The 15,125-nt window shown below is 37.4% G+C and overlaps 1 protein-coding gene across 3 annotated transcripts in view; it reads right to left on the bottom strand.

Moving 5' to 3' along the window:
- Nucleotides 1–5,355: 5,355 nt before the first annotated feature.
- The window catches only part of PCNX1 (pecanex 1), a 166,278-nt gene continuing 156,508 nt past the window's right edge, over nt 5,356–15,125 (bottom strand). For 2 of the 3 annotated variants that reach the window (XM_036107276.2, XM_036107280.2), the window contains one exon: nt 9,220–14,996. In XM_036107276.2, coding sequence (XP_035963169.1) covers nt 14,856–14,996 — 141 coding nt within the window. In that variant the 3' untranslated portion in view covers nt 9,220–14,855. Of the gene's footprint in view, nt 5,573–9,219; nt 14,997–15,125 lie in introns of those variants that run through there. The other variant, XM_036107274.2, reaches the window with a different exon arrangement.

Below are 15,125 nucleotides of genomic sequence, written 5' to 3'. Positions count from 1 at the left end.
GAAAAACAAATGATGTTCAGCTTCCTTGTGCTCTAACCCTAGGTCTATAAATTAACTTCTGATGGTCCATGTGGCCTATCAGTTATCTTCTGATGAGGCTGGGAGTGCCCTAATCTTTAGAACTGTATGTTAATAAATTGGCATTTTGATCAACATATTTATCTTCTACTTTATCATCAGTTAGTTCTGAAGTTAAATCAGGTTCTGAAAAAACCCAAGTTTCTACCACCCTTAGGTTCTGACAAAACCAAGTTTATGTACTAACTCCTAATGAGCTATAAAGCCAGCCATATTTGGATAGCCAATCGACCCCTCTCTAGAATCTCGCTCTCCACATTAATTCTAGCTCTTCTGCCATCTTATTCCTTTAACTAAAACACACTTCATGTAACTTTAGCTACACAGTGATGCTAATGAAAATTTCATTATGGAAACAAATGCATTCTAAATTTGACTTCATTCTCCATGTTATCCAGAGAGTGGGGGCTGAGGATCTTGCATTTTTTAGGCCCGATGCCCAATTTCCATGAGGCTTGCTGTGCTGGCCATGGGCAGATGAGCCAGTGTGTGGCTCAGCGGCTATGCCATACTGGAGACACAGAAGCTCTCCCAGTTTGGGTACTTGTCATTTCTTTGTCCCTCTCACCCATGGCCCAGATCGCTTCTGCGTTTTCTTTCTGACCTGCATCTCCAGAGAGTGACCTAATATACATTGAGAAACAGAGATGTCAACTAGGGACATGTTGGAACTTGTGGAATTGGATAGTTTTCTGGTTTCCAGAAAGGAAAAGTTATTATTCAAGGGAAGCTATTTTTTTGCCTCCTGTCTTCTGGCCCCATATGTCCAAAGAAAAAGTAAATCTAAGGTCACACAAAATGAGTCACAAGCCTCTAGATGGAGTAGTTTTCAGTAATTAAACCATTTTATTCTCCAAACATCCTACCCAATGCAGAAAAAAGATGATGAAGTTCCTTTAATTTTTGCCTAAAACACATTTCAGTGCTTACGCTATCAATGGAGACTTTGTTCTATTAAAAGTGAATTGAAAAGTTAAACTCAGGGCTGGAAAAGGACTTTGGCTATCTTGTCTCTGCTGTTACTGCCCCTATATGACCCCGCTGTGTTCTGATACAGAAGGGTAATAAGGACCTCAGGCCAAGAATATAATTGCCTAGAAAAGAGAACGTGGAAAAACCCACTGTGCTGTGACTGAAAACACTGATTTCTAAATAAAAAATACTGTGACCTATAATTTAATCAGTGTAGACAGGTATGCAAGATGTTAATGAAATACCGTGTATTTTTCATTGGTCTGCCTGCTTTATCTGAGGTGTCTGGCCTACCTCCAGGATACACCTTGTACTGGATGGGACACACACGCCAGGCCCACACTTATTTCTGAGGCCACTGATCCTGTCTTCTCTCAGCTCCTGCAATCTCAATGGACTTAGTTTATACCATGAGACCTTGCACTCTGCTCAACACCTGCAACACTCTCTATCATAGGTGAATACATCTGCAGGTTAGCTAGCAACTTAAGACATGGCTGAACTTGAAAGAATACCCACATAAAGTCAAGGTGAAGGCTAGCCAAAGCTTAAGTAACGTAATGTTATGATATAGAGAGGGGAGTATGCCAATTGATCATAATAAGGATCTACACTTGCCAGAGGAGATTCCCCCCCAACCCATAACGGCAAGTAAGCATGTTGCAACAAAGCCTTCAACAAAAAACAATGAAAAAAAAAAACTATACAAAATATAAAAATATATTTGAAGGCACTGGGGAGCTACTACCATAACCAACTTTAGAGGCTAAGACCCCCAAAAGAAGGGAAGCCCAGAGAACTACGACGGGTATTCAGTGCCACATCTGCCAATTTGAAAGCAGTGGCTGAGAGGATGAGAAGCAGAACAGAGCTTCTGGACTCTCCCAAGGTTGTGATGTCAATAGTTATAACTCAGGGAATACTAAAGATGAAACCCCAGACTGTTAAGTTTGGAATATCTAAAGGGCTATGGCATAGGAGTAAAGGTGAACTAGAAATAACAGGCTCAGGAGACTGAAGTCCATCTTCCGAAAGCTCATTCTCTAATTTCCTATCTTGTCTGCCAAAAGTAAAAGTAAAGCTTTTTGAGGAAGATAACAATCCAGAGCCTCAATTATCTATACATTCTCATATACAAGTTAAGTTCACGTCAGAAATATGTAAAAACAAAAACATAAAAACTGATGAGAAGGAAACATGTTCAAGAGATCCAGATATTGGGGCGCCTGGGTGGCTCAGTCGTTAAGCGTCTGCCTTCGGCTCAGGTCATGATCCCAGGATCCTGGGATCGAGCCCCGCATCGGGCTCCCTGCTCCGCGGGAAGCCTGCTTCTCCCTCTCCCACTCCCCCTGCTTGTGTTCCCTCTCTCGCTGTGTCTCTCTCTGTCAAATAAATAAATAAAATTAAAAAAAAAAAAAAAAAGAATGTGGGGTTTAAAAAAAAAAAAAAAAGAGATCCAGATATTAAAATTATTAGACATGAACTTTAAAATAATGGTAGTTAATATGTTTAATAAATTAACAAGGGAGACTATCAAAAGCTAATTGAAAACTATATTAAAAATGGGAATTCTGGAACTGAAAAATAGGATTACTAAAACTGAGAACTCAATAGATCAATTTAACAGAAGACTAGATATAGCTGAAGGAAGAAATAAATAAATTAGGATATGCAGAGGAAAATAGTTTGAAACATGGAGAGACTTAAGACAGGAAATTCAAAAAAAGTGTAGGAGATAAAAACACAGTAAGAAGGTTTAATATATTTTGTAATTGTAGTGCGAGGACAGAAAGGTAATATGCCGAAAGGAATGTCTGAAGAGATATGGTCAAGATTCAAGGGACAATAACAAAGCTTTGGCAAGATAAATACAAGGAAAACTATACAGAAGCTAAATATGGAAAACTACTAAAAATCACAACTACTAAATATCACAAAAATGAAATCTTAAAAATAACCAAAGAAATAAAAAGGTATTGCCTCTTAAAAGAGCAGTTGACTAAAAGAAACGAAGGAAGTCAGAAAACAGTGGGAATAATACTTTTGAAGTACAGAAAGAAAATAACTGCCAATTCAGTACTCTGTATCTTCCCCCCCCCAAAAAAACTTAAGAAAAACATTTTCACACAAGAAAAATAAAAACTCAAGGAATTTGTTACTAGCCGATCAAAAAGCTGTAAAGGGAGTTTTTCAGGCGGAAGGAATATTATCCCAAAAGAAATCACAAAAATTTGAAAGTAATAGAGAACAATGGAAGGAGTAAATATGTGGATAAATCTAAATTAATATAAGTTATACCAAATAATAACACCCTCAAAGTTTAAAATACAGAGTTAAAAATGCATGACCAAACAGTACAAAAGATGCGAAGGTAGAAATAGTCAATCCAAGAGGTGGTAAGGTACTAAGTAGGTAAGTTTTAACTTCAATAACCACTAAAAGAATAATCAAAAAGATATATGGGTAATAAGCAAAAGGAGGGGTATAATAATGCAAATGCCTTATTCCAAAGTATGGCAAGAAAGGAGAAAAGATATATGGAAAAGAGGAGACAAAAAGAAAACAAATAGTAAGATGGTAAATTTAAGCCAAAAAAATCAGCAATTAAATGTAAATGGACTACATACTCCATTTAAAAAGACAAAGATTGTTGGGGGTGCCTCAGTCAGAGTGTGCAACTCTTGATCTCAGGGTTGTGAGTTCGAGCCCCACATTGGGTGTAGAGATCGCTTAAAAATAAAATCTTAAAAAAAAAGATTATCAAATTGAATAAAAAAATCCCTACTATATGGTAGTTTATACTCTAAAAATAAGAGCTAGAAAGGCTGAAAGTGAAAGGACGAATACAGTTATAATACACAAACATTAGGTATACTAACATCAGATAAAGTAAATTTTAGGGCAACAGGTATTACTAGACATGAAAAGGGCATTTCATAATGACTAAAGGCATCAAACAAATCTTCCAAATTTATATGCACCTAATAATGTAGCCTCAAAATATATAAACCAAAACTTGAAAGAACTAACAGTAAAAATAAATCTACAACTACAAAGCCCACCCCCCCCCAAATCAGTAAGAATATACAGGATCTCAATAACATAACAAAACTGACTTAACTGATATATTTAGTATAGAAGGCTGCCACAACTGCAGAATACTTGTTTCTCCCCCAAATGCCCACTGGAACATTTACCAAAATTGACAATATACAGAGTCACAAAGCAAGGCTAAACATTTCAAAGGATCATTAGGAGAGTTTCCTTGATCATGGCTATTAAGTAATAACTAGAAAATCCCAAATATTTGAAAATTAACCAACATGAGTCTAATTAACCCATGGGTAAAAGAAGAAATCATAATGGAAATTAGAAATTATAATGGAAATTGGTAATAATGATTGGTAACAGAAATATGACATGTCACATCTTGTTTGATGAAGCTAGAGCCAATGCTTAAAGAGAAATGTACAGCCTTGGGGCACCTGGGTGTCTCGTCAGTTAAGCTCTTGATTTCAGCTCAGGTCATTATGTCAGGGTTGTAAGATCAAGCCCTGTGTCAGGCTCCATGCTGGGCGTGGAACCTGCTTAAGATTCCCTCTCTCCCTCTCCTTTGCCCCTCCCTTCCCTCTTGCATGCATGAGCTCTGTCTCTTTAAGAAAAAGAAAAAAAATTACAGCCTTAAAATACTTATAGTAAGAGCAAAGGTTGAAAACCAAAAAGCTGAGTGTCCATCTCAACAAGTTAGAAAAAAAACCCAGCAAACTAAACCAGAAGGAAATAGAAGGAATATAATGTGGAAATAAAGCAAAAAATAAATAAATAAATACAAAGGATGAGCAAAGCCAAAAGTCGGTCCTTTGAAAAGATAATCTCTTGTTGAGCCTAATCAAGAAAGGAAAGGCAGAAGTAATCAGTATTAGGAATGGTTAAGGGGACAAACCTACAGATGTTACAGACACTACAAAGGTGAAAGAATATTATTAATTACTTTTTGTCAATAAATTCGAAAATGAAAATGGGATAGACACACTCCTGTAACAGTGAATCTCACCACTGGGAGTACCCAAGACTCCCTCAGGGAATCCATGAGATCAAAATTATTTTCGTAATAACACTAAGATATCACCTGCCTTCTTCACTGTACTGGCATGTATAGTAATTGGGCAGAAGACGCGGTGAGTCAAACTACAGGCACCTTAGCAGGAATCAAGGCAATGGCACCGAAATGTACCACTAGCCATTGTATTCTGTAGCACCACACACTCACAGGGGGGAAAATCAATTTCACCTAAGTGTCCTTGATGAAGTAACAAAAATTGTTAAATTTATTACATCTCATTCCTTCAAAACACATCTTTCTGGGACGCCTGGGTGGCTCAGTCAATGAAGTGTCTGCCTTCGGCTCATGTCATGGTCCCAGGGGATCCTGGGATCGAGTCCCGCCGTCGGGCTCCTTGCTCAGCGGGGAGCCTGCTTCTCCCTCTCCCTCTCCCTGCCGATTTCCCTGCTTGTGCTTTCTCTGACAAATAAATAAAATAAAATCTTAAAACAAAACAAAACAACCCACGTTTTTAAAATTCTATGTGGCAAAACGGGACGTATGTACAAAGCACTTCTTCAGCATACCAAACATAGTTTTCTCAAAGAACAGCCCTTTTGTGATTGAGTTATGAGCTAAGCTAGTCCCTTTTTTTTCATGGAATGCCATTTCTACTAGAAAGAGACTAAGAGACAAACTATAATTATTCAGACTTCAGTATCTGACAGATTTTTCTCAAAAATGAAGTGTCTGTGGCTTTAAAGACAACTGACAATATTTGTTACCCATGATAAAATTTGAGCTCTTGATAAAAAGTTTAGAACCCTTGAACACTATGAGCTTTCTAGCTCCCCAATAAAGGTGTATCTGACTAGACTGATGTTGATATGAAAAAAAGTGATTTTTTTATAATGCATAATGAAATGTGTCAACATCTGGAAGATCTGCACAACTCAGGGAACCATTACTTTCTAAATAAATGATGTTACAAAATCACACCCAGATAAAAGATCATTCCAAGTAAGGTAAGGCAACAGATTTTAAAATAATCCAGTACAAATGGGATTCCACACTGCAACTAACCTTTAAGAAAGTACCACTTGTCTAATTTTAGTGAAGTATCAAGACAAGAATATCAACAATTCTGAAAAGTTTATTAAAATAACTCCTCTCTTTTCCAAATATATATATATATGATGCCAGGTTTTCCTATGCTTTGACCAAAATAATAAAATGCAACACACTGTATGTAGAAGCAGATAGTTCAGATGCCTCATACATTTTTTAAGTTGGAAGCATAATTTTAAATAAAAATGTTAACATGTAATGAGTTTAATTCTTTTAGAAATAGTATCTTTGAGGGGCACCTGCGTGGCTCAGTCATTACGAGTCTGCCTTTGGCTCAGGTCATGGTCCCAGGGTCCTGGGATCAAGCCCTGCATCGGGCTCCCTGCTCCACGGGAAGCCTGCTTCTCCCTCTCCCACTCCCCCTACTTGTGTTCTCTCTCTCGCTGTCTCTCTGTCAAATAAATAAATAAAATCTTTTAAAAAAAATCTTTAAAATGTGTTTTAATTTCCAATGCAGTAAATATCCATATAAACCACATAAACCAAAACTCTTTGGGATGGGGGAGTCCTCAGTAATTTTTTTCTGAGTATTTAGAGACCCAAAAGTTTTGAGAACTGCAGTCCTAGAAAAACCCAACTTGCCAAAACTAAGAATAAAGAAACAAAATCTGAATCCATAATCAGAAGCCTTTGCCTAAAGATCATTCCAGGTCCAGTTGGTTTCACTGGTAAATCCCTCCCCCACTCCAATAATCTAAGGAAGGAAATAATTTACAGAGAGAAAAGCAAAAAAGTCATTGTAAGGCAGCCCCTGAGGAAAGGAGAGCAAACATCTGCACCCTTGTCTGCCTACGGCTCTGCTGATTTTCTGCTCTAGATCTGCTACAGGTGCATCCTAGAAGAAACACCTTAATTCTCTGGTGGTCTGAGTCTCTTGTTTCTTGAAAACAATACTCAAATTCTGGAGAGTATATACAAATCTGTTGTGGACATTTTAGTCAACACTTTTGTATGCACTGTGTAGCAACCATACCGTTTGGGGAATGGACTCCAGCTTGAAGGCTAGCTCGGATTTGTCTGAGCCAATCATGGTAATTCTGTTTCTCTTGTCCATGACGGGTTTAGAAAATCAGGACATTGGGACAAGTTAAGGATCTTGCCTATGTTAAATCTTATATTAAAAAGATGCCTGGAGAAATATGCTGAGGCTTCTGGGAAATTTTCCCACGTAAGAGAGATAAATTAGAAGTGTTTTTCTTTCTGGATGATGATGTGTATAGAATGGGGTCTAGAACTACAGACAGCTAAAGTCTGAAAGGAAGCCAGCATACACAAGGGGTAGAGTTGAGAAAATCACGGATATATAGAGCTAGAGTAACATGAACAAACCAATCCTAAAAGCCCAGTCTACCCTTAATTTTGTAGTGAGCCAATTTCCTATATTCAGCAACTTTGAAATGGGTTTTCTCTTTCTTGCAACTATAAGCATCCCAAGTAAGTTACTATTTTGAAACTACTTAAATGAATATTGCTTCAAATTGCAATTGTACAAAAGGAATCACTCCCAAATCAGTAAGCTAGACAAACCTGCATTCTGTCTGAAGAAAGGCACACCTTCCATTTGTGCTACACTGTATTGGTAGAAAATCAAGAAGTCGTGGATGGTGTGTGAGAGCAAACCCATTAACCATTAAAAGTATGTGAATACAGAGGAACTACTTGGTATCTGCTTAAATTCATCATTGTCCTGGGATGTTGATTTTATCTGATAAAGACAGGTCAAGAGTATATGCTTTAGAATCAGACTGGAGACCTCGAGTATTCTTATAAGGGCCAATTATTATGTATTCACACAAAGTTCTGGGGAGCAAAAGGGAGCCCAGGCCCAAAGGATGACTTTTCCCTTCGGCAGAGTTCACTGCACACTGAAACTGAACGGTTTCTGAAAAGGCTACCAGACAAGATGGATTCATCTCTAGCCACTTGCTGTTTTGTGTATCCTAAGAAGTTACAGAGCAATCTAGGGATCCCCTTTTACCAAATTACATTTTCCCAAGTATGAAGTTTAGTTATACTTCATTTCCTTTAATAAGCACATATGGGGGGGGGGGGAGATAAAACAAGTATTCTGCATAGTAAGTGCAGACTGAATACCCAAGAAACCACTATTTGGTCATGTCCTTACTTCACAGGATCCTTTTCACCTTCCCCACAGGAAAACGCATCTAACCTCGTGAGATCCAGTGGCTACCGGTCAGCAAAACTTCTGGATCCTTTAGGAGGAAAAATCCTAAGTAAACTGCACTTCAAGAACAATGGAGAGGTTATATGGGACTCAAACTTCATGTCAACCCCCCTTTGAATCTCTGGCTCTAAGATGATGCAGAGAACTTCTTTCTTTGGAGATGTGTTTCCTCTAACCAGCAGGCTTCCTGTCACTAGAAAAATTAAGACTAAATACCACTACATTTCCAGCTGTGCCACTGTGATCCCAGGTGGGAAGAGAGCAAACCGCCTGGGACCCTGGTACAGATGGCACGTCATCCACAGCCTGCGGGTCGGGTTGTTACTGATAGTTCAAATGACTCACTAAAAGCTTCCCAAGTGATCTGATCAAGAGCAGATCTATTCTTACTGTTAAGTCAGCTTGCACTTTTCTCTAAGTATTATACATGTAAACAGTGGGTTAGTACACACCTCAGGCTAGCGTTTGCCTGATTTTGATGACTATAATCCAAATGTTCAACTCTTTTTCTATACTGTAACTTAGTGTAATATAGTGAACACATGTACACTTTTATTATCCTGCATGTTCCATCTAATATTGTATCATTAATATGACATAAATTCAAGACATAAACTACCACCTTTCTACCAAGTATGAAAAGATATCCTTTTAATATGAAATATGTACCTTTGTTATAAGCTGAATCACGTTTATAGCCCAAAGCTTCTGATTAAAATGATTATTTCAGAACCAAGTACATGTTTTAAAATATGCTATGCAGAGCTTAATATGGTATACTTGAATTTTTAATTTGACAAAAATGGACAGAAGGCAAAATGAAAAAAAATTTATTTCCTGTTTTATCCACTGTCAATACTGTATTTTTGATGCAATATATTTGCAAAGAAAAAAAAAAACAATCTCAGCTTTTATTTTCCATTTTAAACACTACAATATTTACAAGCTATTTAGAATAACAAACACTCAGACGCACACACACTCACGGACCCACGCAAGTACATATATTCTTATCTCTGGTTTATACTGAATGCTGGTAAAGGCAATGAATGCTTTCAGAGCCCATGATCAGAAAAGGGAAACCCATTTTCCTTCCTCACACAGATCTTCCTGAACCACTTTTAGTATTCTTCCTTCCATTTCCTCATGCAGAGCTCATTGTATAGGGTTAATCAGTTTTTTACAATTTATTTTTACTTAAACTATAAGCTTTAAAAAGCATAAGCAGACATGATTTCCCCCACATTTCCGTTATTTTGGTTGCAGAATCAAGCTTCACATATAAAAAATCTTGTTTAACCACAGTCACTCTAAACCCAAGAGTCATCCGGAGCAGCCATCTCATTTTCTACCTGCTACTCTGTTTTGAATCCCAGGGCATCGCGTCATCTGTGCAAGTAACACCCAGGCAGCCATCCTTCCCACCATCTTACACGACTGTTGTTCCTTCTAGCGTGGCTCCACTGAATCATAAATTGTCAGGTGCAGAGCTGAGGGCATAAGAAAAAAGGCCTGACCCTATATAATAGGTATAAGTCTTATGACAGAGTTGTCATGTAACCCTGCGATGACAATCGACTCTGGTTCCCCCAAAGAATGTTGTGTTGCTTCCATAAAATGGCAGATATTAAAGTTTAGCTCGCAAATAGAACTTCAGGAAGAATATGTGGCTAATAGGCAATAAAGAGAAATTCTTATCATACATAATTCTTGACAGATGACTCTGGTGAGGTGACTCAAAGCAGAAAATATACTTGTTTCAAGCAAAATTAATGCTCCACTCACATACCTACCAGATCTATTTGTATAATAATTAATTCCTTTCCAGTCACAATTCTTACCAAAACATTTCACAAGTTAAAAATGAGAAGGCCTAGGTGTATACCAACCAGATTTTTTCAACAGAGAAATGAAGAAGAGAGAGGCTAGTTTTTAAATACTTAGTTAAAAACCCCTACAGATATCCAATGTAATATTAAAACTTATGCTGCACAAATACATGGTCCTATCTGACTTTCCTCTTTCTCTACATCAATAAAACTCAATGTCCATGTAAGACTGAAACCAAAAGTTCAAGGCCATTAACAGGTTCCAAGTATCATTTTAGCCTTGACTGACTTTATTTTTCCACTCATTTTAGAATTAAAGGAAAAGCCTCTGGAACAAAAATTGATGTTGTATACCTTCTCTGAACAATTTATCATATCAAAAGAAAATGGACTGGGTCTGTGTCCAGGCAAAGTAATTTTGTGTGATATTACACTACAGAAAAGAGTAAGAATGAATCCTGAGGGCTTAAACAAAGGGCTGGAGGACTGTCTATATTAATGGAAGAATAAGGAAGATAAACAAAAAAGTAATTAATCTGGGTAGCAGTTTATAGTTTAATAGCTAGTGAACATAAATTCCAAGACTTCTTAAGCAAAATTACTAAGGTATCTTTTTCTTAAGTCATATATTTAGGAGGAAAGATTTTTGAAAGTTAACTAAAAGAAGAAGATAATTTTAGACTCTGGGCAAAGCATAAGTTTAAAAGACCTCGTTCTGGATGGATGACTCAATGCGGCAATCCACCAAATGAAGAATTTCTAAGCAGAGGCAGAAGGATGCTACTCGGAAGCAAAGTGGAATTTATTAAGGCTAGGCTACCCTTGCTTAGATCTGAGGCTGTTTTTTTTATATTTTGATAGAATACAGAAAAACAAAGCAATCCAGGAAGAAAAACACATCTTCCTAATGAGCTTAGTCTCCACATAAAAACATATTTTCATTGCCTGACATCTGGTACACAGAGTAATTTTCCACACCTCACTCAGGATAAAACACTGACTACTTCTGTTTCAAGGATTAGTAAAAGTATCTCAGATACACTTGAAATATTTTTAAAACCACTTCAAATCTAATGGAAGCTCATCTTCCAATAACAGAAACTCAGAGAAAGCAGAAGACTGATGAAGTTTGTTCATTAATTTCCTGAAAGGTAATTAATCTCCTCTTACCTTAAAAATATACAACCTCACCACCTACTCTTCCAAGCCCCTTAAATATCAACAGCTAATATTAATCTAGACCCTTGGAAAATTTAGAATTCTTTAGAAAAATGTGAACATTTAAAGTTTTATCAAGTATTGAAAACGGTGTAAAAAGAGGGCTCACACCAAGTTATAAGCTGGAAGAGTAACCAAAAGCTTAACTTCGAGTTATAAAGTGATTTTTGCCACTGAATGAGAGGAAATAAGAAAAAAAAGCTAACAATTTATAATTCACTCCAGGACTCTCTCTCAAAAGAAGGAAAAAACAAAATCAAACAAGAAAAAGGCCAGAAAGATATCAATGAAACTCTGTTTAAGGGAAATGCATAAAAAGCTAGTATTTTAATTCCATATTCTTATTTTCAAATTATGGAATTCTGAAAGTTTTGGCAATTGTGAACTAAAGACGCTAGTGTATGTATGCTGGAATCCTATACACTAACGAAGAAAGTTAATCAGGGACTCTAAACAAACAGCTCACTATTCTCCAAGGTGGGGTGGGAAAGGTAGACTAAGACAGTACGATCAACTTACTTAATGGAAGCATGTATATTTGTATGTAATAATTCAGGTCCAATTATTGTTAAGACATGAATCTTTCTTTGAATTATCACTGCTTCCTCTGACATAATTATTAGAAAAGTATTTTGATTTTCAAAAGACTATCAGTTTTAGACTTAAAAAAATAAGAACAGGGCTCCTGGGGCACCTGGGTGGCTCAGTTGTTAAGCGTCTGCCTTCGGCTCAGGTCATGATCCCAGGGTCCTGGGATCGAGCCCCACATCGGGCTCCCTGCTCAGCGGGAAGCCTGCTTCTCCCTCTCCCCCTCCCCCTGCTTGTGTTCCTTCTCTCACTGTGTCTCTCTCTGTCAAATGAATAAATAAATAAATAAATAAATCTTAAAAAAAAAAAGAACAGGGCTCCTGCTAGGGGTCCCTAATTCATAAATTCACTAAAGGGCTATCTGATAATAAAATTCAACTTGTTTTGAGATGAATGTCCATAGTTGCTACCCCAAATCAAGACCCAATATATATGTTCTGTATAAAATCTAGTCTTGTGTTTTTAGACTATGGTAATGTGTTTAACAATTGGGGGTGGGAAGTTAGGAATAAAAATAATTCTAGCCCTTCAGACTGGATCATCTGAAGCCCAGGTTTTTTTTACCCCCATGTAAAAAATGAATTATCTTCCATTTAAGATTGAAAGGGCTCCATTTATCTTCCCATCTAGGTAATGACCATGAAAAGATCATCTTCATTTCAGAAAGAGAACAAGCAGCAGGAATCATAACTCCTTTGAGAATATCTTAAATAAATATAGATGGTTAGACAGACAGATCATATATTCAGTTTCAGAAGAGAAAAATAAAAGCCTGAACCTTAATGACATACTGTGAATTTGCCAAAATGAGGCAAATACAGAATACAGAATGTCACGACAATATCAGGAAAATACATTTTAATTGGTCAATTTAGCAAGGGTACCCTTTGTGTAAAGGTTCAGGAAATCCCTCGACAAATGTTTTTAAACAGTAAATTTTGCAAAGTGTGAAGTATGGAAACATCAGCACGAGGCACACTAGGTCCTAAATTACCACAAAAATTTTAAATTAGAAAAGGGCCAAATAGATGAAAATGTAGTCGGGTGGCGTATATTAGCTACTTAGTTTTCCTTCCTTCTGCTGAAGTGTTCTGCTACTCTGGAGGAGCAACGGTAGGGAGCGAGGAGGGAGACAGCTCCTCTCTCCTGTCACCTCATCAGAAGACACTTTAAGCCTGTGCCGTCCAATACAGGAGCCACCAGGCACATGTGGCCAGCGAGTACTGGAAATATGACTAGTGCCACGTGCTGAATGAGTTAACACTTTGGGTGCATTGGATTCACTAAATTACAAGATTAAAATCGATTTCACCTGCTTCTTTTTACTTCCCATTTACAGCGGGGTAGAAAGATGGCTGCTCCTAAATGCTCAGAGGAGATACACAGTCGTCTTTGGAGTTTCACACAAAGGGGGAAAGTTTTCTGAAGGCTCTAAAAAATGCCAAAAGTTGAAAATTAAATCTACACTGCAGTTTCCACCTAGCCCAATTGTAAATCTGAATTATATATTTCCCTGAATACACGCATATTTTTTTAAAAAAAAACCAATAAAATTTATGAGACAACATATTAAGTCAATTTCACAGTTATAAATATTTCAAATTACACCTACACACTATAAATTACAGGAAATAAAATTCAAGTAATAGAAAAAGAAGAGAGGAGCAAAATAAAAGGCGAGGTTATTTAGAGAGGGATATATCAGTAAGAACTGCACCATTGGGATAATTTCGTTCGAAAAAATTCTGCTTGACTAACTGAACTGCATGTGAATAACTTCAAGAGCTAATAACTCTTACAAGAAAAGCAATGAATTCTTTCTTTAAATTCCCGGATGTTCATCTTTGTCTTTGAAAGACAAAAATCTTTTCTTCCCAGCACTGACCCCAGCAGAGCTTGCCCCAAGTGGAGAGAAGCAGAGGGCCTGGGGCACCTGGTGCTGGGCTCATCTGACATGTGGACACAGGAGCTGGCAGTAGTGTTCACAGGACCGATGTGCTGACTGTTATCTCCGGGAAATGCCAAAGGTGAAGCTCAGTGTGTCTTGCGATTTAGCGTTCATTTTAAAGAAAACACCCAATGTACTGGCATGAAGTACACACCCTAACAGAAAATGAGCAGCACGGTTTCTGCTATGTATGTTTAAGGAAAGGGAAGGGGTTAATCCCAAAGGCAATTTAAATAATGGTATTTTATTTTTATATATAAATAAATGTTCTGAGAAATCTCAGACTTTAGTGCATTGTTGTAAAAAATTAGTGCAGTTTTCTCATTAAAGTTTTTAGCGCTCAAGGAATAAGATAAATCTATGTCTGTTCATAGTCTCTTTCACTGTACATTAAACGTTCACACTGCGAAATGTCTAACTGAAGGTTTCTATACTGGTCTGTTCTTAAAAATCAAGGTAAATGGATTTCATGTTCTGTGACAAAACATGGCAATTATTTTTGGCAAAGAAATTAGAAAAATATGAGATCGTAGTTTAGAAATGAAGAGCTTGTTGATGTAAAGCATAGGCAATACATAGGAAAAAGCTTTTTTTAAGATTGTATTTTTAACAGAACTTTATCCTTCATGCAAAATGTTTTCTCGGCAGCTAACTTAAAAAAATATTTCAGCTTTATTTGGGGATGGAGACAGTGACAGGAGTCAGGGTGAAGGGCGAAGGAGAGGCGCTTAACCAAGCCTGCTCTCCGTCCCAAGTCTCTCCCGTACAGGAGCAAAGGAATACCCGCAGGCATCTTCCACGCACTCCTCTCCTTTTCCAACATCTTGGAACGGAGAGGGCAAAGAAACGTAGTTATAAAACACTGGCTCACACTTCGGCCCCAAGTTCTAGTACCCCCGTTTCAATGACAGTCACATATTTATCATCAATCTGGACCAGAAGTACTGTCTTGTCGATGTGGGATCTAGTACCTGGATCTCTGCTGCAAGGCACCCATCGGTGAATCACCTGATGATTCAGAATACAGTAAGTTAGTGAGAGACCTTGAAAACATTCACAAAATTCACTCAAAATTAGAGGTAGTAATTCTGTTTGGTAATTTAGCAAAAGGTACATTTAAAAAAACATACGCATAAA

Source organism: Halichoerus grypus, chromosome 8, assembly GCF_964656455.1.
Source record: "Halichoerus grypus chromosome 8, mHalGry1.hap1.1, whole genome shotgun sequence".
Classification (NCBI taxonomy): Eukaryota; Metazoa; Chordata; class Mammalia; order Carnivora; family Phocidae; genus Halichoerus; species Halichoerus grypus.
This window is presented reverse-complemented; position numbering and strand designations above follow the sequence as displayed.